A 27,810-nucleotide genomic window follows, 5' to 3' on the forward strand; every position below is an offset into this window, starting at 1 on the left:
GAAGAGAAAAAAAACACTTGGTCAGGCCACTCTTCTTCCTGTTCCTCCATTTGCGACGCTAAACCCTAAAAGGTGATGCTAAACCCTAAAAGGTGATGATCTCGACACACTTGCCGCAAAGAAAGTCCGTCAGCAGTTGGAAATGAACATAACCAAGTGTTGGTCTCTCCAGTAGGAAGAAGGATACAGACAATCTCCGGGTTACAGCGGGCTTGGCTTACGACATTCCAAGTTTATGACACTTTTCAAATATATTCATTAAAAAAATTATTTCCTGGGTTACAATGCATGTTCCAGGTTTACTATGGTGACAACAATGATCCAATGGAAGAAATATGGCTCCAGAATGGCAGAATGGTAAAATTTTCAAGGTTTTTTGTTGAAAAACTCAATATAAATGCAGGATATATTGTTTTCAAGACACCCAAAGGATTAAAAGTAAGGTTTTCTTAAGATTTTCGACAGTATTTCGGATGACGCCAGTCCGACACCAATCGGAAGAAATATGCATCCAAAATGGCAGAATGGCCAATATTTGGAGGGTTTTTTTAAACGAAAAATTCAATAAAAATGCAGGATTCATTTTTTTCAAGACACCTAAAGGATTAAAAGTACAGTTTTCAACATTTTTCAGACAATGCCACTCAGTCGCTGATCAGAAGAAATATGCATCCAAACCAGCAGAATGGTCAATATTTGGAGTTTTTTTTATGAAAAACTCAATAATAAAAATGCAGGATTCGTTGTTTTCAAGACACCCAAAGGATTAAAAGTAAGGTTTTCTTACGGTTCTCATCGGTTATATTTTGGATGACTCAGTCCAACGCATACGACGGAAGAAAATTCACATTTGCGGATTTTTTCAGAGCAATATTACTGATTTTTATTTTATTTTATTTTCATGACTAAATACATTTTTTTATGATAAAAAATGATTTACCAATTTTCAGATATTAATATCAAGGTGACCATAGCAAAGTGCCAATAAAAATTAAATTAAAATCCTGTGAAATCATAAAACTGCTTGCCGCTGTAATCACTTCATTCAACCTCTCTCTCTCTCTCTCTCTCTCTCTCTCTCTCTCTCTCTCTCTCTCTCTCTCTCTCTCTCTCTCTCTCTCTCTCTCTCCTCCCCCTCGAATAACTCACGAATAATTTCACTCTTTTGAGGTTTAAGTCACGCCAACTGCCCATCTCTCTCTCTCTCTCTCTGTACTGCATATAGCCTTCAAAGAAATATAGATTACTGCATATAAACATGAAAATATATTAAAATTCCATCATTGGTTGTGTTACAATTTTTTTTATTGCTTTGACGTAGGCTTCTGGCGACATGATATCGGCTTGAGGGATTAACAGTAACCAATAACAGAGCTCGTAGCAACCCTCTCCCTCTATGACGATATTCTACTGGCCGGAAGGACTGGCATTAGCCAATAACAACTTGTAACAACCCCCTCCTCCCCCTCTCGTCCTCTTTGGTGACATGCTATTGGCAGGAAGGGTGGGATTTTAACCAACCACAAAGCTTGTTCCTCATGGGCTTTGCATACACTAAAAGGATTCTGAGTAGTATTTTTTTCTCTCTATCTCTCTGAGAGAGAGAGAGAGAGAGAGAGAGAGAGAGAGAGAGAGAGAGAGAGAGAGAGAGAGAGAGAGAGAGAGAGAATGACAGCACAAGAATTTTTTAACAAGTTTGTGGGAGATGGTGAGGACTAACCACGTTTGTATGATAAATATATGACTTGCCTAATAATATGTGCTAATTTTCAAATAATAATATGATTACATAATAATAATAATATACTGTAATTACAACATTTATGTATTTTTAAAGTAAATTATTTAAATTTTTAAACAAAGAAACATCACACCCTGTCTTTTGCCCAAAGCTTTTCAGCCATGGGGGAGGGTGGAGCTGTCAAATATGTAAAATTACTTGACATTTCTGACCAAGGGTAGAAGATCAATTTCTCTCTCTCTCTCTCTCTCTCGTGCCAAAAGGTAGAACGAGAAATGGATAGATATATCACTAGATACTTAGTTCAGCCCTTCACTCTCTCAGGAGAAGATACTGCTAATATGAGTCTCTTTACCTATGCACACTGTTTGTGTGTGAGTGTGTGTTCATAGTGTTTTAAAAATGTGTAGTAACAGTAGTAGTACATTTTAGGAAGACAAAGAAAAAAAAATTTTTTGTTGTTGTTGTCAGCTGCAGTAAAGAGAAATGGATTAGCATTCCTCGAGAGATTAGAGAGATAAACCTCTCTCTCTCTCTCTCTCTCTCTCTCTCTCTCTCTCTCTCTCTCTCTCTCTCTCTTGTCCATGCCAGCACAAGAATGGCTGAATGAAGGTCGTAGTGGTAATTCTCTCTCTCTCTCTCTGGCCGGAAAAGGGTACTAATGTTTAAGATGACTTTGAAATGATATTGATACTATAATTTCAAAGACTAATACAGTAGTGATAGAAGAATCCCTATGGTTAGGTTTTCATCGTCCAGCCACCATGCCAAGTCTTGTCTCACCTCCTGCGACAGAGGGATGCGGAAAAAGGGAGAATCACTCCCCGGGGACCAAAACTCTTTCAATCTCCACTGGAAAGATCGGAGGTGAAGTCGACCGTGAGGAACAAGCTTTTCCAAAGAAGACAGGTGACCTAGAACAACTTGCCAATGACATGCAGGTTATTTCTGTTTTGATAAGAATGACCTCACAACCGTCTTATACTTTTCTATTCTCGGATCTGAAGGAAAGACCCTCGACACACGACTGTATCTACCAACATACCCAAGTAAAGGGCCCTTTGACTGAGAACAAGATTCGACTTCTCCATATTTATCACAACCCCCGGTTGAGACAAAACTGAAGACGACGATCTCTGTCCTGGATCAAATTCATCCAAGTACTTGTTAGTACAGTGCTACCCCGCTTTTTCATGCTTCGCTTCTCCATGCTTCATTTTGTCGTGGATTTTTGTGGAACATATCTTTCACTTTTCTGCGGGAACTTTCACCAATTCACCAATATCTCTAAAATTATTACTAATTCACTTTTTTCCATAGAGCAACACTACCCATTCACTAATTACTGTATTTTTTCATATTGTGTCCATGACTAAATACTGATATTTATGATAAAATTTATTTACAGGGTACTTATGATTCACAGTGTATCTGTAGAGTTTATTCCATAACATGTACAATTCAATTCGATTTGATTCTCTCTCTCTCTCTCTCTCTCCCTACCACATGACTGTATCTTTAGGGTTATAAAGACTGGAAAATAAAATGAAAATATTAGCGAGTATTTTAAATATTGTACAATAAGCTCTAACATCCAAGAACACTTTACAGTAATATAATTTCATATACATCTTACATTACCCTTAAAAAGAGAGAGAGAGAGAGAGAGAGAGAGAGAGAGAGAGAGAGAGAGAGAGAGAGAGAGAGAGAGAGAGAGAGAGAGAGCAAATCGTACCGTTATGCTCAATCTGGGGCCCAACCTGGAATGGACTTAATAGATACATTACTACTGTACAGTATATGCTCAATCTGGGGCCCAACCTGGAATGGGCTTAATAGATACATTACTACTGCACAGTATGAGTACTCTGTAAATTATTTTTATCATAAAAATCTGTATTTAGTCATGAACACAATATGAAAAAATACAGTAATTAGTGAATACAATGTTGCTCTGTGAAAAAAAGGTGAACCAGTATTAATTTTAATTTTTTTACCAATATATAAGGAAAACGGGACAACTTTAATACAATGAGAGAAAATGGCTATATGGTACTTATGTATAAAGGGGTAGCTTGATTAGTTGTCAAACATTCTGTACGACAGATTTATTTAATTTGTGTTAAATATTAATTTAACTTGTATTAAACATTTTATAGATATTTTGCTGTGTTTACATTAATATTAATATTTTAAAATTATTAAATTATTGTTATAAGCATTTTAGGGGGCATATATACTTAAGAGTAATAGTTGTAAAAGGGTACTAATCTAAGATGACTTAGGATGCTTTAGGATGATGGTTTGGGGTGCATTTTTGTTTGAAATAGTATTAAATTGTTTTAGTATGATAATTTACGGTATACTTTTGTTTGAACTACTAAATTAGGCAGTGAGCTTTAAAACAAACAGTTATAAGCATTTTAGTTTAAGGGGTACAGGGTATTTGGCAGTTATAAGCATTTTTAGAGGGGATTTTGCATTTCCACGGTAGGTTCTCAAAACTATCCCTGCAAAAAAGTGGGGGAGCACTGTACCAGCCAATTGTTGAGGTGTCTGAGAATGTGAATCCCTTCAGAATGAGCCCAAGTTGGAACCAGAGTGAACACCCTTGTGAATACCTGAGGGGCGGTCGAAAGAACTTGTGAGATGACTGGTAAACTGGGATCTGGAAGTAGGCATCCTTCAGGTCTATTGTCAACATAAAGTTGTTCTGTCTGATGGCAGCCAGAACAGTACAGAGAGTTTCCATTTTGAAACGAATCTTACTGATGAACAGATTCAAAGTTTACAGGTGTGTAACAGGAAAACTCGACTGTAGAAACCCTTCTCCATCACCTCATTAACTTCGTTCCAGAGAGCCAGATCCTTTGGCGAGCCTGGAAGATATATCCTGACAGAAAGGACAATCTGTGAGAGGAGGACGAAAGTCGAGAGGGAGTAGATATCCTACCCGAAGAACATCTACTACCCAATCTTCTGCTCCTAGCTGCTGTCAAGTTGCCCAATGGCTCACCAAGCATCCCCCCAACCAAAGGTAGTGGATGGGGAGGGGTGCCCTCTCTAGCGCTCCCTTCCTCTAGCTCTACCTCTGCCTCCCTGTGTGCCTCTAGATGGTCATGGGTGAAAGGGACACTGCTGAGAGGAGGTCTTAGCGATCCTAGGAGATGACTGTCACTTTCTATGAGGACCCATCGAAGTCTGAGGTTTCCTCTGCAAAGCGGGCTGTTTTGCTCTAGCTGTGTTGGGACAAACAGGACCCGACAATTTAGAGACTGCTTACAGAACCAGACGATCACTGTTGTCAGCTCTTTGCCTATCAATTGCAGCCTAAACCAGGCCCTTCAGAAAGAGCAGAGTCCCACCTCTTCAGTAGCCAGTTAGCCCACATATTCGATGATAAGTGGGCAGAAAAGAAATGCTCTTGCCCCAGACTGAAGAAGACAAAAGGAGGATGCACACTCTTTAGAGAGAAGGAGAGCGGGAAACAACACATAGACCGCAAATTTCCTTAGGAAGAGAAAATGCACAGTCCCTCTTCTCCTCTTCCTCCAACATCTCGGGACACCACAAATCAAGGAAGACGATGAGTCTTGAGAATCCAGAGATGGAGATCTAAGGTGCTTCTTTCTAGGTACTGTAGAAACAGAGCGGTCGATCGTTTTGAAGACTGCAACCCTCTCCAGTAAGGCCTGAAGAATAGAAGCAGTAGACAACAAAGGACCAGTCGCATGGAGATGAGATGGACCAGCTGTACCTGGAGCATCATATGAAGAGGGAAACACTGATGTAGACATAGAGCCAGAAACCATGGCTGATACACAGGCAGTTGTCACAGAGATGGCTGTGGAAGTCATCTGCGAAGACAACATCGACAAAGCAGTCAAAACAATCCCAGAAGTAGAAGAGGAGAGGTGGGACATCCGATGAGAAAGTAGTCCCCCCAAATGCAGTTCTCTGGGGAGGCCTAAGGCCGACCAATACTCACAGAGTGGACCCATCGATGTCCAAACCTAGAAATAAATCACAAACCAAATCTCGTCCCCAACCAGGGGGGAGGGGGCATCCTTATCCCCCTCAGGAGAAGGGAGAGAAACGACAATAGGATCTCCCGAACCCTCTTCAGAAACAGTTGATGTACGTGAAGGGGTAAATTCTTCCCAAAAAAATTAGCAGGAAGACAGCTCTGGGAAGGAGAAAAGGAACAAGAAGGAATGGCGTTGTCTGCTGCCTTTGAAGGGCCAAAACCCTCCCATGGCTGAGCAATGCCCTCCTCTTGTACCTCTTCTTCGACTCAAAACATCTCCATTGCTCAGGAGACCAATCAAGGCGTTCAGAACGGGCTACTTACACTGAAAACGTGAAGTCTACACCAGCTACAAGTCACATGAGAATTAGTTTCAAAAGAAGCTAAGTAGCGGAAGCAAGGGTTGTTAGCAATACCAGGGCACTTTCTTTGTTTCTTAGCACTAGGCTTAGGTAAATCACGGGTTTGAATGATGATGAAACAATTATATACACATTATAGCAACAAATATTTTACTCAAAGAAAAAAAAAGAACCAATGCCTATGAAATAGCAGGAAGTGAAAAAACCGGCTTTGATGAGAGCTGAGCAGCGTACAACCACTTGAGAAGGTGGTTAAGAGAAGACTGGCTGTGTCACGAGATTCTTGGGGGGCAAGAGAGATGAGACTCTGCCCACTTGTTGGCCCCAAAAGACAGGTGATTGTAGTCAGCTGATATGGCACGGCACATTTTCTATGACCTCACCATTAAAAACGTGAGGAAATCCACACTTCATAATCATTTCTAGTCACTTTTATAAGTATTTATGTTATTAGATAGAAAACCTTATAAACAAAACGATTATACCCACTAAAACACGAATAAACACACTATACACAAGGAGGGGGAAGAAGTCACGAGATATTTGTCATGTAATCACCCCTTTGTTTACATAAGCCACTAAGTAGTTTCCCTGCCTGGTTCTTCCCCTCCTAAACAGTGCCAGGAAAATGTATCATACATATGCATCACTGATAATATAAATACCTAAGCAAAACTAATGATTACTTGATGATTACATAATTTTGATGTTTTTTATGTAAATTTTTAATAAAATTACTGATGAAAAGAGCTCTGTAGCTATAAAACTATGATAGATTTTGTTATAAAACTTCGTACTCTGACAGAGGAGTCATCATACAGTGCCTTGGTGTCAATAATGGAAAAGTGATTTTGGCTGATTTTCACCCCCTACCCAGCTGGAATACCCCCTTAAGTCTAATATAAAAAAGGTAAGCTAGCAACACAGTCATTAAGATGCAGTCAAACCTGAAGCTATCACCACACCTGCAAGCTTACAATCATTGCATAAATGTAAGCTGGTGACCCCTAATATTGTTTTTGACCAATTAATAATGAGTAAGTATTTACAGACAAACATCCTAATTCTCAATAATTGCCTGTAAAAAGCAAATACTGCAGAGCGTTGGGGAAGCAAAGACAAAAAAATCCTTAAACAGACCTTAAACAGTTATAGGAAACTCTGTAGAATTTCCTACAACTGGCAACCACTGGAGGAAAGAGATCAGTGGAAGTCATAGGAATTTGAAAAATAAAATTTCCTCTGTAAGAATCTAAGCAGCAGCATTGACAGGAGGGAGATTTCATTGTAGGTGGAGTTCTAAGCCTTAGTGGAAACTCTTGGATCAGCTGCAGTAGTAGTTCTTCTCAGTCTCTGTATCCTTTCAAGACAAAAGATGTTGCAAATTCACCATAAAGTACTGCCACAATCCAAGCCCAGAATACCCTCTCCCAGATTAATTCCATCAAGATTCCCATCAAATCTAGCACTCCCAACAGGAGTAAAAAAATTCCTGGGCTTGAGAGTTGTTAATAAAAGGGAGATCAGTACAGAGAAGCAATACAGATTTCAACTGCAGATGATTGAACCATCTTCTTAATGTCAGAGTCATGGGAAAGTTCATGTATGAGGGCCTCTCATTCTATGAAAAAGGAAAAAGTGATTGAGAAGGCAACCTCAAAGAAGCAAAATTTAAGTTTTGAACCAAAAGCAGTACAAATACTTCAGCAACCACATTGGATGAGGCAGCGCCTGAAAGATTTAAAAGTGTAGAACAATAAGGTGTGTAGAAGCTCATGTTTTTAAAGCTCATGGTGACAAAATTAATGAGAGACTGAAGAGCAATGGAGCTTGCTTGTGACAATGGTGCTTGAGTCACGAGTTTTGAAAATAACTGATGTTTGCTGGAGCTAAGCCAGAGTGAGAGCAGGATAAAGCAAGAAACCTTAACAAGATGGATGAAACTCTTGAAATCAAGGAGCAAGATTCAAAGGGGGTCTAAAATTTAAGGTAGTCAGCATCTTTGAAAATAGGGTCCAGCAAAAAGAAACAGCAAGGAAGAACTGTCTTCTTGAGAGGATGATCAAGAACATGGAGACAAAACTAAAATTTGGCATGAGTAACACCAAAAATTTGCCCATCTTGTGAAGAAGTTGACTAGAAACCTAACTTGAAGAAGGAGAATGAAGAGTAACCTTCAGAGCCAATGATGACTCCTTCATCTGAACCTGAGGAGCTGAAAACAAACAAGTTTCAAGCTGGTTATGTTAATCTTCTTATGTGCTCAAGGAAGAAGGATGAAATGGTTCTTAAAACTGGCAGCAGACTTGAAATCAGATGCTGGAGCAGGATAAGACAGGAGAAAGCAAGGAAAAAGGAGATGTCATTAGAATCTCCTTAACCCTTAAACGCCTACTGGACGTATCATACATCAACTAAAATTGTCTGTTGGGTGCCAAGTGGACATACCGTCGTCAACTACAAAAATTTCAACCTTCGGTCAACTTTGACTTCGACCAAATGGTCGAAAAATGCAATTGTAAGCTAAAACTCTTACATTCTAGTAATATTCAATCATGTACCTTCATTTTGCAAGAAATTGGAAGTCTCTAGCACAATATTTTGATTTATGGTGAATTTTTGAAAAACTTTTTCTTACGCCTCTTGCTGTAACTCGGGCCGAAAAATTTCAGAAATTCTTTTGTCATTTTGTCGTAATTTTTGCACTGTTCTATATTAACCGTTACATAAAGTTTTATATATGAAAATGTGCGCAATTTCATGTACAATACAACAGAAAATAACTCATGGTTGTAGCTTTTATCAGTTTTGAAATATTTTCATATAAATTACGATAACTGCCAAAATTTCAACCTTCGGTCAACTTTGACTCGACCTAAATGGTCAAAAAACGCAATTTTAAGCTAAAACTCTTACATTCTAATAATATTCAATCATTTACCTTCATTTTGCAACCAACTGGAAGTCTCTAGCACAATATTTCGATTTATGGTGAATTTTTAAAAACTTTTTTTCCTTACGTCCGCTACCAGAAATTATTTCACACACGTTGTCGTAATGTTTGCACTGTTTTATATTAGTCGTTACATAAAGTTTTATATATGGAAATGTGCGCAATTTCATGTAGAATACAACAGAAAATAACTCATGGTTGTAGCTTTTATCAGTTCTGAAATATTTTCATATAAATCACGATAACTGCCAAAATTTCAACCTTCAGTCAACTTTAACTCGATCAAAATGGTAAAAAACGCAATTATAAGCTAAAACTTTTACATTCTAGTAATATTCAATCATGTACCTTCATTTTGCAACAAACTGGAAGTCTCTAGCACAATATTTCGATTTATGGTGAATTTCTGAAAAAAAAAAAAATTTTCCTTACGCTCCGCTATAACTCGGCCAAACATCTCAGAAATTCTTTCGTCATGTTGTCGTAATGTTTGCATCGTTTACATTAGTCGTTACATAAACTTTTATATATGAAAATGTGCGCAATTTCATGTAGAATACAACAGAAGATAGCTCATGGTTGTAGCTTTTATCAGTTTTGAAATATTTTCACATAAATCACGATAACTGCCAAAATTTCAATCTTTGGTCAACTTTAACTCGACCGAAATGGTCAAAAAACGCAATTGTAAGCTAAAACTCTTACATTCTAGTAATATTCAATCGTTTACCTTCATTTTGCAATAAATTGGAAGTCTCTAGCACAATATTTCGATTTATGGTGAATTTTTGAAAAAAACATTTTCCTTACATCTGTGCGGTAACTCGGCCGAACATCTCAGAAATTCTTTCGTCTCGTTGTCGTAATATTTGCACCATTTTATATTAGTTGTTACATAAAGTTTTATATATGAAAATGTGCGTAATGTCATGTACAATACAACAGAAAATAACCCATGGTTGTAGCTTTTATCAGTTTTGAAATATTTTCATATAAATCACAATAAATAGAAAAAATTCGACTTTCGGTCAACTTTAACTCGACCGAAATGGTCGAAAACTGCAATTGTAAGCTAAAACACTTACAGTCTAGTAATATTCAATCAATTAGCTTCATTTTTCAACAAACGGGAAGTCTCTAGCACAATATTTCGATTTATGGTGAATTTTTGAAAAAATTTTTTTTACGTCCATGGCGTTTAATTCATGCATCATTTTGTGATAATATTTTCTGTGTTGCTTTGATCGTTTTACAATTTGTTATATACCAAAATCATCGCAATTTAGTGTAAAATACAACTAAAAAAAATTAACTCATTAGCTTTAACCGTTGTGCTTACAGCACGATTTGTATACAATTATGTTTTTTTTCGCTGTCATATATTCCAATATTTATATATGATAATGATATTTTTTTAATTTCTGATGGTTGCATACTAAACTTCAGGCAATGACAAAAAAAGGAGCCAAAAATGAACTCTTAATCTTAAAAACTAAGCGTGCTGTGATTTTTTGAAAAAAACTTTTTTTCTGCTTCGGCACTAACTCACCGAACGCCGCCGGCATACGGGAGACGTTTTTGTAAATAGAGGCTCGGCGTTTAAGGGTTAATAGAAGGTTTATTCAAAGACATGGGAGCTGAAACAAGAACAAAAGACTTTACAAAAGGAGTGACCTACCATTGTTGTTTGAATTTTGGCTTCCTTGTCTCTTCTTGTTCATATAAAAATTCTAATGTACAGCAGATCAGTTCTCACAAAAAATTCTAATGTACAGCAGACCAGTTCTCACACTGAGTGAATGTTATTACAAGTGAAAACCTGATCCCTGCAAAATACTATACAAGTGATAGGGTTCATAAGCAACAAAACACATAACTTATGCACGTGTCCCACTCCCACCAGGTATTTTATTTTTAAGGTGCATATGATTTTAAAATCTATCCATCATTTGCTAAGGCAGAATACTTCATGTAAAGACCTGAACACTTCCACACTGTTTAGTGAGATGATTAACAAAGAACTATTGGAGAAGTAAGCGCTTAGCGGCAAGCCACAGACTAAGGGTACTCTTATATTGTGAGTACAACTCAGAACCTGCATTTTAAAAACAATGGAAATTCTATGGGGTGTCTCATTCACCAACACATACTGTGTGGTAAGCATGAGAAAACAGAGGAAAACTGATGAATCATTGAAGACTGGCCCATCTGCTTCGTAGCCAAAGGTAAATGGAACAATATACATGCTACACAGCCAAAGGTAAATGTAACAATATACCATGTGTTAATTAATGACCCACTTTGCTAGTTTCTGAGTATATAGACACACTGAAATGAAAATCAAAGAACTTGTTTTTTGTATAAACAAAAGGATTTAACTGAAAATAACATACCATTTCCAATAAAGTACAAAATGTTACATCTAAACAAGATATATACAAAGACTTTCAAATAAAACATGTTATTTGAGTCATTTCCTCAGTCAGACCATATTCCTTCAACCATATCTAGCCAAAATTGCAAAACTTACTTGTGAGCCAACAGACAATGGTCAAGATGCAAAATAGACTCTGTTTCCTTGCAAATGTAGGAAACATCACCTTCCTCCACATCATAGTGGAAATTAAGTATATATGCAGCAACCAATCCAGGGATAAGACGGCGATCTCCAACTGGCTGATTGACTTCTCCCCATAAAACAGCTTCATGAAAACTCCCATCTTGGAAACGGCGGAGGTTACTTTTTTCTCCCCAGAATTCCCTGAAATCCCTGCCCTCTGGTTCATCAGCAGCTGGGCCCTGAAAATTAAAGAAATATTTTCAGCTAATACGTTCCCTTTCTACATGGCAAACAAAACTAAATGTTCAGTTTCTAGCATCTTGGAATTACCATACATGAGAATTAAATAAGCAAAAGAAATACGGTAAACACCCCGTGTTCACAGGGGATGCATACCACACCCCCCAAAGCGAATAGCTAAAACCTGCGAATACTTAAAACCCTTCTAAAAACACTTAGAACTGCCTATTTGGTAGTTCAAACACACACAAAAAAAAACATTAAAATGCTTATACAGGTATTATCCTACTTATGATGGGGTTAGGTTCCAAAAAAAAACCATCATTTGTTGAATAAAACATATTTCAAATATAGCCTAGCTTACACTAGGGTATTCGGTACTATGTATACATATATGGTAGCCTAGCCTACACTATAAAGTATACTGTACATACACAGCATAGTAACTATTAATATCAGCTAACTCTGGAGGTTCAAGCAAGTGACTTATGATAATTCAATACAAAGAGAAATTGAATAACAAACAAGAATTAGCTTAGTCTACACTATGGTATATCGCATACATACGAGTATATGGTCGTGCAGCCTACATTATACCGTACTCTGTATTCACGTATCGTATTATACAAACATCAACATAACGAATATGCATCTTTTCCATGGATCTTTTAAAATGTTATGCCTTAATTCACTGTATCCAATCATATTGTATATATTCTTATATTGCTTTCGTATTATAAATTGCGATCATAGCGATCAATGTTTTGGTTTGTGTTTATTTCGCCATATTTAACCAAGACCATTTTATTTAACTCAGTTCAGAGCGCTTTTCTTGCTTCTAGTTAGCATAAATGAATCTCTACATACTTTTTTTACATGGGGCAAGGTTATTTTTCGTTATACAAAGTGTTTTCAAGTCAAAATATAATTAAATACGTCTCGTTGTGAAATTAATTTGGCTATTTTTTCGTTAATAGATGACGCTGGTTGTTTGTTTTGTGTAAAAAAAATGAAGATTTGTTCGCTATTTTCACTTGATTTTATCATAATTTGTTCGCTATTTTCACTTGATTTTATCATAATAAGAGCTTTATGTATTTATCGTTCATCAGGGTAAAAATAGCAGTACAGGTAATGTGTTCCTTCATGCCCAGTAGTTTTGATTAGAATACTTTCTCTCCCATTTTAATTACAGCCAAGTTTCATCCATGTTGCTGATGCACAATAATTTATAGTCATTAGCAGCTTCGACACTGTTTTCTCAGCTTCAGCTACAACTTGCAGCTTAAATTTAGCAGTATATTTCCTTGCCGATCTTTCATCCATACTAAATAAGGGTATAATGTAAAAATATATCAGTCCTATTCTACTTAACGTCATTTGTACCATAACCTATGGTAACTGTGTATTACCTTATGATGGTTGAAATACCAGGTAAACGGCTGTTGTTATCCGATTCAGTGAAGCAAAACAAGTTTCTCAATCGGTTGTTTATGGCTGTACGCATTTACGCAAGAGTATAATGTTACTAACAATACTTTTATCATTCTCTTTTACTTTTTTAACAAGAAGATGGGATAAAGAGATGGAGGAAAGAAGTCAGTTTATTGTAACTTGGTCTCTCTTGCTGCCTGATTGTACGCTACTGCCTGCGCCCGCGTGAAATTTAACAATATTTATAAATATTGTCGTGTCGGTATTAATTGCTTACCCCATTGGAAAATCGAATTATCATACGGTGAATTATCGTAACTCGAGCACTACCTGAGTATTTTAACAGTTTTATCACAAAAAGTGCATTTAGTCATGAAAATGAGATGAAAATACAGTAATTAGTGAATATTTCTCACATATGTTCATAGAAAAATCTGTGAATAGGTGAGTCCGTGAGAGACTGCGAATATGGGGGGTTTACTGTATTGCGTTTTTGACCGAAAACCTTAACATACTTTTGGTTTTACCTATAACCGTATTATATTCATGATAAAAGGAAAGTCTTTAATTTTGAAATACTAAGACTGCCAGCTTTTTACTCAAATACACCACTTCATGCAACTTATGCATTATATGCTCACAATTTTCTAGATCTGCAAATATTTGTAGGAATTGTAAGATTTCATTCTCAAATGATAACTATTTGTTAATAAACTGATAATAAACTTCCAACAAGAAGGAAAGAAATTAATTAATAAATCTGAATATAAGAAGTCTAATACTATCAATATATATAATTTCAGTGTTAAGCTAGAATGTCTAATTACTGTTCTCTTATATATATATATCGTATGTGTATATGGAGTACGTAAATTTTAATTTATAATTCATAAATACCTTAATTATCTTGACTAATACTGTATTATAATTATATATGAGCTTTTCAGTCGAGAAACATGCCAAGTCCCATTTTTAAAATATAATAAAATTAAATTAAAAAATACTTTGACTCAGGATGGCGCTTGGCATGTTTCTCGACTGACAGCCTCATATGAAGGTGCAGTTTATAACCCAATGCCTACAATATAGCACAGTCTGACCTCTTTAATCCAGCACTACGTGGTCTGCAACTTTTTTAATCAGTTGCTGTTAGTCTGCTGAGCGGCCATGAGAGCATCGTCACATTTTGGTTCTGGGATTTTTTTGGATTTCAGAACTGAAGATTACTCCGTAAATATACAAGCACAGTTTATTTCCAATGAAAACATTCTGTGAATCTCAAAAATATACAGCATCAAAAAGAAATGTAATTTGCACATATACTCGTGAACGATCCTTAGAATTTTGTCCCAAAACATGATTTATCATATACAGTACATTGTGTACAGTGCAAAATGTATTTTCCATAGATTACACAAAGTTATACTTGATACGCAAGTTTCTTTTTTGGTAGATTATACTAGGCTCGCTTTCTATGCCTGTCTCAGTTTTGGCAGATACCACTGACAGTGCATATTATACGTAAGTTAACTTTTAACTAATACCCAAGCCTTGAAGCAAAAGTTCATCAGGTTAAATGCAAATCTTCATACAGTCATCTCAATCATCCCCACTTTCATACCATCATCTTAGGCAAGATACAAAACTGTCCCGCTAGGGGCACTGGATGAGCTACACAACTTGTTGAGCAGCCACCATTGGACCCAAGGAAAAAGTGTCCAAGGACCTGTGGGCAATGTCCCTCAGGTAGAAGGAAGTGAACGTGGTTTGGCAGAGCCATGAACCAGCATTCACAATACTATGAACAGATAAGTTCTTCTTGAATGCCAAGGAGGAGCTTAGTCCTCTAATGTCACGTGCTCTTGCATGCACAGTATTGGCAGTAGAAAATGATGAGGAGTAGGGATGCCTAATCACTTCATGAATCCAAAACGAAATAGTATTCTTGGACACTTCTTTCTTGATCTGGCCTGTGCTAACAAAAAGTCTTCAGCATCCCGGTCTGAGATTTCGAGTCCACTGTAGATAGCAACGCAGTGCTCTGATGGGGCAAAGAAGCAATTCACCTGGATTGCCGTTAACAAAATTCCCAAAGGAAACGATGGAAAAGGAGGTAAACCTGTCAACATGAACCGAGGGGTTTTGAGTCTTAGCCATGGATTCTGGGACAAATTTGAACAATACTGACTTCCAACCCCTGGTATGTTTAACATCAAAAGCTAGGCTATGGAGTTCGCCCACTCTTTTCAAAGAAGCCAAGGATAGAAGGAAAACCGTCTTGAGGGTCAAGTTCCTGTCTGATGACCGACGCAGCATTTCATATGGGGCTTGAGTGAGACTACTTAGCACCAGAGTCAGATCCCAGGTAGGAGGTTTCAGTTCTCTAGAAGAATAAGTCTTAAAAACTTGAGCAGCATAGAGATTTCCCAAGATGAAGTTCGGTCCATGTCTTTCAAACAAAGAACCAATCCCAAGACAGCCCTGTAGCCTTTAATAGCAGAAACAGAAAGGTGTTTTTCAGTTCTGAGGAACATCAGAAAATCAGCTATCCGCTGAATAGAGGTTCTGAGTGGAGAGAAACCCTGTCAACGACACCAATCATGTGTCGCTGTCCGCGAGAAAAGCCTTTCACTTGCAGGTGAATTGGACGACCGTAAGGAACCAGCTTCTCTAGCGATGTCAAAAGTCCTAAGATCACTTGCCATTGGTTCCGTTTGGATAGGAAGTAGTGAGCCACTGTCTTGAACTGCTCTATTCTCTGATCCGATGGGAAGACTCTCAACAAGGCAGTGTCTATGATCATTCCCAGGTAAAGGATTTTTTTGACTGGGGTGAAGATTGCACTTTTCCAAATTTATCACAAAGCCTGAGCCACAACAAAATTGGAGAAGATAACCCCTATCTCAAATTATCTTTTCCTGAGAACTTGCCAAGACCAGCCAGTCGTCGAGATATCTGAGGAGGCAAATTCCCTGAGCATGAGCCTATGTCGACACTAGGACACTAGGGTGAAAACTCTTGTGAATGCCTGAGGAGCTGTTGTCAGACCGAAGCTAAGGACTTTGAACTAGGACACTAGGGTGAAAACTCTTGTGAATGCCTGAGGAGCTGTTGTCAGACCGAAGCTAAGGACTTTGAACTAGGACACTAGGGTGAAAACTCTTGTGAATGCCTGAGGAGCTGTTGTCAGACCGAAGCTAAGGACTTTGAACTGGAACACCAGCTCTCCAGGACTGAAGCGAAGGAACTTCCGGGAGGAGGAATGAATAGGGATCTGGAAGTAAGCGTCCTTCAAATCTATGGTCAGCATGTAGTCGTCACTGACTCTGACGGCTGCCAAGACTGTTCGAGGAGTCTCCATTTTGAACCTCATCTTTCTGATAAAGAGGTTCAATGTTGACAGGTCTATCACCAGCTTCCAATTGACAGTTGCTTTGGGGACTAGGAAGACTTGGCTGTAGAACTGTGGAGAAGGACGCTTTACTTGCTCTACCCTTCTACATCATCTTCCTCACTTCTTGGTGAGTTAGGTGTTTCGGATAGCCCCGGGCATAAGTGCGGTGAGGGAGAGGACAATCGGAGGAAGAGCGAAGTCAAAAGGTAGTAGATACCCTATCTGAAGGCTGTCTACCAACTATGGCTCTGCTCCATAATTCTGCCACAAAGCCCAATGGCTCACCAGGCATCCACCCCCTGGTGGCACAGAGTGGGGAGGGGTGCCCACTTTATCGTCTACCTCCCCTATCCCTGCCCCTATTTCCCTTTCCTGGCCTGGAAGAGCGTGACTGATGTTGTCCTGGTGCAGGCTCCTATCCTTTGAGACTGACCCCCATTCAACTTTTAGTAGGTGCAGATCGAATGATTGTAATGTGACTAACCCTTGCCCTGAGTGTTGTTCTTAGCCTCCCGTGCAGTGGAAGAGATTTGCCATGAAGAAGCAGCATAAGAGGAAGTCTTGGGAAGGATTTTCTCATCCTTCGATGGATGTTTCTCATTGTTCTCCTTCTCCTTCCTTGTCAGGTTTGTCTCCTTCCTTTTCTTCCATTGATTTGTCTTTGGAAGTTTTGGGAGAAGATTCTCTGAATATGCTACCCCATCTCTCTCTCGGGAGGTGGGGGGGGAGGTTGGGGGGAGAATGTTTCCCTTCCCTGGGAGGGTGCAGGCAGCACCATCTTTTTCCTCTGTTTCAGGCTCAGATGTGCAGATGTCAGCTGTTTGGGCTTCATTAAGCCTATCAGGGGTATCAGCCTTAGATGGCCTGCTGTCCCATTTCATGCCTTCATGCATCCTAATGTCGGCCAACAACACTATAGTTCTCTCTCTCTCTCTCTCTCACATGCAAGTTAAAAATTAGGTCTAGTCAAGCCACATATGTATTTATGGCAAACGCATGAATTTTCACACTAAGTGGGATTATAAATGGCATTACATTTCAGTGATCTTAATACTTCATGATGACACTCTACCATCCACAAAAAATGTGTTTTTAGAATTTTGGATAAATGATTGTAAACCTGTAGCTCCATATTTACCCACTCAGGATGCCACCCAAGAAAGCAAAGTGCAGATTGTGCTAGAGGTAAGAAGCATAAGCATAAATCTTCATTTATGTTTGAGGAGGAGGAAAGGTGGTTACTGAAGAAACTAGAGAAAGGGATGTCTGTAAAGACTTTGTGCGAGTACTCTGGCATCAGATCGTCCACTGTGCAAAACTTAGTGTAACAAAAGCAGAAGATTTTAAAGTTTTTTCACTGAAAACAAAAGACAGAAAAGTCTGAGGAACCGGAAAACATTGAAAAGTGCCAGGAATTCAGAATTAGATACTATATTGCCCTTATAAAATGGTTTGAGCTATGACTTTGTGAAGGTGTAACAATTTCCTTGGCAATGCTAATGAAGCAAGCCAGAATTTTCCAGAAGGAATGAAACCTAAAATCTGACAGTGATTCAATGATTACTTGCAAGCTTTGTTCTACCTTTAATAACACAGAATGAGTTAGCAAGACTATATTTACATAAGGGCCTTTTTGGGGGTGATCTCTGTTATCCTGCATTTTCTGTGGTCCGGCAGTGGCCTAGTTCCAAGGGTGCCGGATTTAATAAGTCAGACTGCAGCGGATATGAGAGTGGTACATATTTTTAATAACTTTTAATTATGGTAATCATATATGTACATAAATTATACATTTTACTTCAAAAAACTATTTTTATGATATTATTATTGCAGGTCCGATTAACACTCAAGATTACTTATATTAAAAAAATATTAAATTTCTGTACAGTAATTCATAAAAATTATCTAAAAACCTCTAGATTTTAAGCTGAAAATTCAAGTATCCAAATTATTAATCCTTTGGAGAACGTTTAACTCTTCAATTTTTACTTTCTTTATGTTTTTTATATATAATAACTGGCATCAATCATCAATAGCAACTACATATTATCACTGGGTAAGAAAACTTTCCCTGGTACAGAAATATTTCATAAATCTCAAATCCTTTTTAATCCTTAAGGGACGGGCTAAATATATATTAAACACACCCCAGACCGGCCAAACTTTAAGGTTGGCCAATTTAAGAAAAAGCACATCAATGGAAAGAGGAAGATATGCAAATGCACATGGTGTAAGAAAAAAAATTCTAAAAATTTTTCCCTACCTTCCATGGGAAATTGAAAGTGACTATTTACAACTTGTGTGAGGCCTCTTTTACAAGACACTCATAAAAATATGCTAATTTTACCAAGTTATACATGTTTTTTCTAATAATTTATTTTATTTTATTTTGTAAAATTATAATTCTAGCTCACACAATATCATAACAGATAAGCACTAAAATCAGTAACAAATTCTGAGTATATTTGTTGTAAAATATTTACAAGATTTAATGAGATGGGCAGAAGCAGTAACTTTTTGTGAGGTACACATGTTTTTTCTAATATTTCTTTGCAAAATTACAATTATAGCTGACATACTATCATAAAAGATAAGAACTAAAACCAACAGCAATTTCTGGGTATATTTATGAGCGAAAATATAAAAAGATGTCAAGGGATAGAGAGGGCAATACGTTCCCCCATCAAGTCTCAAGGCACAATAATCCCCTTCTGCCCTGTGCTGAGCTACACAGTTGCCGTAAGTCATTTATCGTCCACTGAAGTGCCATGAACATCTTTCCATCTAAATTCATCCAAATTGTATGGCGAGTAATATTAAAACTCATATGAGTTAGCCCGTCTATCACTCAAAACCTGTGATGATGCTCGTCCGTTAAGGATTAATATTCATTTCTAAGAGTAGAGAAAATTCTGTTCTCAAATAACTTCCAATACATCATGCTGACCATATATAAGTTTCTTACTTCTCATTTTAAGTACTGATGTATGTTACTTGGCTTCAAAATGAGATCAAATTCGCATTTCATTATGAAAAAATTTCTAGTAAAAAATAATAGAAAATGATCCCTAAGCTTCTAAGTAAGAACAGTGTGCTGGATTCCCTTCTCTCCTACTTCCCACGTCCACTCCCTGGGCGCCCACCCCAAAAAAAAAAGGGTTAAACATGAATTTCACTTATCATTACTGTTGTGATGAGAATATCTCTTGGTGTGTTTTCTAACTAATTTATGTATTATTATTTAGTGTGTTCTTCATACATAAGTATCAGCAATGACAAAATAATGAGAATTAAAATTTTTTGGTAGTCTAAATCACAATAATTCTAACCTTTGTCAACAAAGCTTTGGCTGCTGTCTCGTCAATCACAAGGCCAATGTCTAAGGATGCCTTCCACTTTGGAGGAGATTTTTCAACAGGCCACACAGGTACAGCATCTCTCTTTGGAACCAAGAGCCTCACACGATCTCCTAAACCTTTCTTCAAGGTCTTCATGATGAAAGATGATGCAGAAAAGCGTAAATCTCCCAAATTATCTAATGTGTGTTGCCTGATGTTCCCATGCCTCTCCACAATCCTTCTCAAGTGTTTTCTTCTTAGCCTGAATAAAAAAAACACCAATGCATTTAAGAAGGGGAATTGGACATGCACCTAATGAAGATAAAATACAACAATCCATCCCACTCCACATACAGTATACAACAAAAATCATTCACCTCACTGGAATCAATTATTTCATTTTCATAACTTTTATTCAACATTTTCATTCTGCTCCTATAAAGGGAGTTGGTTCTCAGTTATCTTAAGTATGCAGTCTAGTTGGTGGGAGTTAAGATGCCATGCCTTGGCCTAAATCATGTAGTCCAAGTAAAATATACTTTCTAAGTCATTCATAAATTAAAAAAAAAAAAAATCTCAATAAATTTAGGGTCTATTACTTCTTTTCATTTGCATTAACAAGTTATTATGTTATGCCTACTTTGAATTTAAATAAGGTAAATGATAAAATACATATATATACGGGTGTGTGTACATGTATGTGTGTGTATATACTGTATGTGTATGTATATATATATATGTGTATGTATATATATATATATAGTATATATATATATATATATATATATATATATATATATATATATATATATATATATATATATATATATATATATATATGTTATATTTCTGAAAAGCATATTTAACATTCTTATTGATCTAAAGGAAACTATTATCTTCCCTTGGGGAGGGCACTTACCTGTCACCATGAACCATCACTCACCTCTCTCTCTTTTCTAGTGTATCTCATAATTGACTAAAGCCACTGAATAAAACTCAATGATATTAAAAAAAAATAAATAAATTTATTCTAAAACCCAACAAACCACCAACTAATCAAAAAGAACAAGCCATATAATCTAACTCTCAAAACCACGTCTGAAAAATGAATCAGAGAAAATGGGATCCCAGAATCATAGCGGGACTAAACTAAATGATAAGACCAAAATCATATTACTATCAAAATATTGTCTGTATCAGTTAAGTCACAAATTCTGTCATTATCAAAATCGTAAAATGCACCATTCCAAATACTGTATCCCTTACATTTGGAAATTCTTCTCCCAAAGTCCCTCATAGGGCCATTAAGAATTCCTGGCAAAAAGACAGAAACATCTCTGTTAGACCCCAGTACATAGTGCATCAAAGAAATGCATGTGGAGTGATAATAAGACAAAAGAAAAATAAAAAATGCATAATTAGTATTGAACAAACAATGTCTGAAAGTGAAAGTATTTGCGAAACTTTAAAATGTCCACTTAGTCTCGACAGCCACGGAGAATCCATCTCTCACAAAAAAAAGGGTTCACTGCTCAAAAGTATTCACAATCGATCAAGTGGAAATGAATAATTTTCACATAGTTTCTCAAGTAGAAGGCGTGCAATGATGAACACATGCATGCACGCCCATCATGACGCATGAATGGAAGATTCCGTTACGTCATACTAGAAGATTCCGGTACCCAATGTCATATGGGTTAACGATTGTCAAACCCTGTCACATGTCATATGGCTTCTGATCACATCTCAATCACGCCTTGAGTCACCGAGTTCATTGTGCCTGATCAGACCATACTTAGTCGACAATTGGAATGTGCTAAATCACCTATGAACTCATTTAAATGATATCTTATCATCTCCAAGCTGAAACTGTTTCCGATCCCACGAGAGTGGTATTTGCTTGGTTTTCAAACAATAAAAGTTGCACCTCCAGATAACAGATATTTACCAGCTCCATGATAAAACACCTTCACGAGAGCTGAATAGCAATTATTTATAACAACAAACAAATACTTTTTAATAAATAAATTATATATATATATATATATATATATATATATATATATATATATATATATATATATATATATACAGTCGGCAAAAAAAAGCTTAACGACTCTATATATTACTGTAATAAGCGTTCGACTTTTCTTGCGATTTCCGCCCGAGAAGTATATATTTTCCCCAATTTATCGTTCGTCTGGCAGCCTGTATTGTCTCGCTGTTCGGTACCATGAGTTTCTAATGCACTTCAGTGATACTCAAGCTATCACAAAGGTCGGCTGTCATTGTATGCGCCGTGCCCCATTCACGCCACATCATACATTTGGCGCTCTTGGCGCTAGCTAATGAATTATGGCTAAAACTTCCTTATCCTTGGTTAAGAAAGCAGAAATTGTGACCCTATGGAAAACTGGCAAGTCAATGTCAGCTATTGCAAGAGAGCTGGGAATCTCTAAAAGCACCGTCTCATTGTGGTGCAACCGCTCCAAGACAGGAGACCTTGATTCATCACTGAAGCGGAAGAAAGGCTCAGGAGGCCACGAAAAACTACAAAAGAACGGATAACATTTTAAAAGGATTGTTATGGAACATCCATCAATGCCAGCCAAAATTTTGAAGTCTCAAAACCCTGATCTGCTTAGGAACGTATTGAACGGACCGTGCAACATCGATTGCAGAAAGACCTTGGTCTCCCATGTCGTGTTGCAGCAAAGAAGCCACTCCTCACTAAGCCTATGAAAAAAAAAAAAAGGATGGCTTTTTGCAGAAAATATTTGAAGTGGACTGAAAAGGATTGGGAAAGGGTAGTTTTTAGCGATGAATCTAACTTCCACATTATTCATAGCGCTGGCAAGAAAGTAAGGAGGCCCCAAGGATCTAACCGCTATGCATCAAAATACACAGTCAAGACTGTGAAACATCCAGCTTATGTGATGGTATGGGGATGTTTCAGCGGATATGGGGTAGTGGGGGATTATATTTTCTCCCAGAGAGCACGACAATGAATGGAGAGATTTATGAAAATGTCTTGAAAATGAATTAGTCCCTTACAAGGAACTTTTGGGCATGCGTGTTTTATGCAAGATGGAGCACCTTGCCACCGATTTCACAAGGTCACAAACCTTCTTAAGGAATTTAATATTCAGAAATTGGACTGGCCAGGCAATTCACCAGATTTAAAACCCAATTGAAAATTGCTGGGCATACATGAAACGGAAACTGAAGGCACTAGCAGATGAGAAAACGTCCTCCCCAAATTGAAGGATGCCATCCGTAAGTTTTGGTTTGAAGACATGGATGCACAATATTTCAAAGATTTAGCACATTCAATGCCAAGAAGGTTAAAAGCTGTACTTAAAAATAATGGAGAAATGTCTAAGTATTGAAAAAAATATAAGTGAACTAAAATTTTCCCTTTTATTTTCCTTTTTTTATATCATTGCTATGATTTGTTTACAAATGTAGTGGGCGTTCGTTTTTTTTTTGCGCCGACTGTATATATATATATATACACACACACAGGCAGTCCCTGGTTAACGGCGGGCTCGGTTAATGGCAATCCGGTTTTATGGTGCTTGTCTAGTGACGAAAATCAGCAGTTTTCGGCACCGAAAATCGCCGATTTCTGCTTATCGGTGCCGATAATTGGGTATTGGCGCCAATACATACCTAACAGAGGCACCAATAACTGAAAATCGGCACTTTTCGGCGCCAATAAGCCCAAAATGCACCGGAAATCGCCGATTTTTGGTTATCATCACACCCCCAGAACAGAACCCCGCTGATAACCTAGGACTGCCTGTATATATATATATATATATATATATATATATATATATATATATATATATATATATATATATATATATATATATATATATATATATATATATATATATATATATATATATATATTATATATATATATATATATATATATATATATATATATATATATATATATATATATATATATATATATATATATATATATATATATATATATATATATATATATATATATATATATATATATATATATATATATATATATATATATATATATATATATATATATATATATATATATATATATATATATATATATATATATATATATATATATATATATATATATATACACATACAGGCAGTCCTTGGTTTTCAAGCGGGGTTCTGTTCTGGGGGTGTGATGATAACCAAAAATCGGCGATTTCTGGCGCATTTTGGGCTTATTGGCACCAAAAAGTGCCGATTTTCAGTTATCGGCGCCTCTGTTAGGTATGTATTGGTGCCAATACCCAATTATCGGCACCGATAAGCAGAAATCGGCGATTTTCGGTGCCGAAAACTACTGATTTTCGTCACTAGACAAGCACCATAAAACCAGATTGCCATTAACCAGGGACTGCCTGTGTATATATATATATATATATAAAACTGATTTGCAAAAGTTAAAACTGTTCAACTATATTTATAATAAGGATGATTTAAATAAAGGTTATTTTGCTTGCTGTAACCAATTACAGTATATTTCATGTACTATTATCATACTGTTACTGCATTACAGAATATGACAAATTTTTTAACATAATTTGTATTTTTCTTAACATACAAACCTAAGGTCTTTACTTATGTGATAAACTTCCAGTGAGCTGGAAGTCCGGACGGTAAACTTTTACAAGGTTGTTATGGTAACAGTTACTGATGGTACAGGCGGAAGCACCACCCACCCAGTCGGTATACATTCAGTTCTACGCAGTTTACCTTTTGGCACAGTGAAGACTTTTCATTCTTAGGTAAGACTACAAATGTTCGATCTTTACATATGGGAGACTTACTTTTGGAAGGAGGATTCAGAGTAAATCTCTGAACTGACTGGTAGTTCGGCTCACCTGGGTACTTTCTTCCTGCTCATGAAAGAGCAAAGGAAGGAGACCATACCTCTGATCCACTGAGCTAGAGAGATGTTTAATCATTAGACTTTGGGGCACTTTGAATTAAAGGAATGTAATATCCTTGATTTGAAAAAGTTTCGATGAACCCACAGTGTCGGAGACTATAAAGCTATGAATAGCCAACTGGTTTGCTCATAGTCAGTCCCTCTCCCCCCTTGCTATAGAAAATGGAGGATTTGCATCTACTGCAGTAATCCAAACAGTTAGATTATATAGACAGAATACTCAGTTATCTAGATCACCTGCATGCGCACCAGTCCAGCGTGTGACGGCTCATCCACTGTTCCTCTGTCCACTGTAAGAGGAAGAAAGACAGGAGAAAGGGAGGCCAGTCCCACACACACCTTCTCCTAGCAGCCGCACACCTTAGGCAAGATGCAACCTGTCCCTCAAGAGCTGTATGAACTAAATGACTTGTTGAGCATCCACCACAGGATCCAAGGAAAAGGAGTCCAAGGACCTATGGGCAATGTCCCAAGGTAAATGGTGATGAATGTGATCTGCACAATTACATTCCATCCTAGTACTCGACTAACAGGTTCTTCATGAATGCGAAGGACAGACCAATGCCCCTGGCCTTGAAAGATCTGGTCTGAAAAGTACTGATGTTCACTAAGAAGTAGCAGGGTATGCTCATTTGATCATCTCACTAGTCAGAGAAATGACAATTTGGACACCGTTTCTCGGCCAACTTGAAGGTGACAAACGAGTTGTTAGCATCAGGTTGAAAGCATAGTCTTTATGGAGGCAACATAGACCTGTCATTGGCACCACAGGATCAAGGAAGTGGAATGATCCACCTCAATGAACACTTTTGAAATGTAGAATGAAGAAAGGCATAAGCTTCCAGATGTAAATGGGTACCAAAGATTTCTTACTTTATTCAAAGGTGTAAGAAGACAGAACAGAACAGTGCCAACTTCAGTAAGTCTAAAAAGAAAGACCATGATCAAGCTTCTTTAGAGGTTCAGCGAACCAGAAGTCAAGGTGTCAAGATCAATTGTCCTTAACTCCTGACTTCAAGGAATAAGTGTTGCAATGACATCCATCTTGCTTGGGATGTATGGTTGGCCACTGCACTGAATGTTCTTCTGTCTGCTTGTGTGGCATACATGCATTGCAACAGAGCAGATGAAAGGACACTGTGACCTTTTGCTGACCATGGCACTACAGTGGTGTCACTGCTATCACACCGAGGAGTGTCTATCTTGGATCTTGAGACTCCTGGAAGTCTAAAAAGAATTGTGCCCAAGTCCAAAGAAATGAAGTGAAGGAGACTGCCGTTCTGGTCAATGTTCCTAAAAATGAAAACTCTCTGGAGGAGGATAGTGTAACAATGGCACTACCTTGTGTTGTTGCTATCACAGGAGTGCCTATTTGGACAATGAGACTCCTGAAACTGTCTTAAGATCCACATAATACTCTTGTCCAGCTGTGGATCAACTGGTAATTACAATAGCAGCAGCTACTGCTTACACCTCCCACTCCTCACAAGAGGAGTGTAACTACATCAAGTCAAAAGAAATGGAGCTCCTAGACACCACTTCTTGACTGAGAAGGAACCAAACACATGTTGCCGGAACTTAGTTTGGAGATATTGATGATCTCCTGGCAAATCAGGCAAAATGATGGGAAGTTATAAGCACAAACTTGAATCATGGATGCAAAACCAAACTTGTCAGTCATATCCATCATCCTTGAGTGTGTCTGGTTGACAGCTGTGCCGAAGTGTGCTACGGCTAACACAAGGACCCACACTGCCAATGGAATGCGTCTGGCTGACCACTGTGCTGAGTGTACTACTGCAAACCTATGCACCCGCACCATCATTCAAAGAGATAATAGGACACTAGCTCCCCCCCCCCTTCCTTTTTGACTAAGGAACTACCAGGGTATCATTCCTTAACAACACTGCAGAACACCTATCCTCAGATCCTGAAGCTTGGAGATCTAAGAAGATCTAGACTCTTGTGGTGCAGATTAGGTCAAGCTAGGTTAGGTTAGGCTAGGTTTAATTTAGGCTAAGCTAGGTCAGGTTAAGTACCCAACTTAACCTAACCGAACCCAGACCCTGGTTTAATGTCATTAAACCAGAAGTCACAGGATACTAAAGTGCAGGATTGGTAGGGTTAAGCTGGGCTAAGCACCCTCCCAAACATAACCCAACCTGGTCCCTTGTAGAGCAAGAGACTACCTTGTGGCTGATGCCCTTAGACAAGTAGCTCCAGGATACTGAAATGCAGGTCTGGTAAGGTTAGGCTAGAACTAGTTAGGCTAGGCTAAATTAGGTTAAGTACCCAAGTTACCTAACCTCTTCATGTGTATGTGAATGTCCTTTGGCTGATGCTTTGAGGCACAAAGTATCTCTGGAGGAAGTGTGTACAACACCCTAAGTGGAAGGTAGTTGTCTTACCATTAAGCTAGGTCCTCCCACCCCTCCGGGGAGGATGGGAAGGAATGGTGAGTAGTCATCTCACCATTAGGTTAAGTCCTCTCTGAGAGAGGGTGGGAATGAAAGGGGAGACCTGGTCGAAGACCAGGACCCCCCTTTCCATCTTCAAGAATTAGTCTTCATCCTTGCTAAAAAGAGTATTACAGAAAAGAATACTGAGGTTGTTGCACCAAGGAGTGGGCCTGATCGACAGACCTGTGGAGTTTAAAAATAATTCCGATTGCACCAGGAAAAAACCTTGCACGATCAGAATTGATTGACTACTGTAGGGTTGTTTAGAATGGCTAAGGTGACGTCCACAGCCATTCGAATCGCGTCTAAGGCCATCTGAGTCACATTCCCTTTTGT

General features: G+C 37.8%; 1 protein-coding gene across 1 annotated transcript in view; it reads right to left on the reverse strand.

Moving 5' to 3' along the window:
* Mat89Ba (nucleolar protein 6 Mat89Ba) overlaps positions 1-27,810 on the reverse strand; it is a 449,315-nt gene that overhangs the window by 218,849 nt on the left and 202,656 nt on the right. The window contains exons 11-12 of the mRNA XM_067121881.1: positions 20,041-20,311; positions 11,614-11,882 (exon numbers count right to left, since the gene is read on the reverse strand). Coding sequence (XP_066977982.1) covers positions 11,614-11,882; positions 20,041-20,311 — 540 coding nt within the window. The remainder of the gene's footprint in view (positions 1-11,613; positions 11,883-20,040; positions 20,312-27,810) is intronic.

Source organism: Macrobrachium rosenbergii, chromosome 2, assembly GCF_040412425.1.
Source record: "Macrobrachium rosenbergii isolate ZJJX-2024 chromosome 2, ASM4041242v1, whole genome shotgun sequence".
NCBI classification, from domain to species: domain Eukaryota; kingdom Metazoa; phylum Arthropoda; class Malacostraca; order Decapoda; family Palaemonidae; genus Macrobrachium; species Macrobrachium rosenbergii.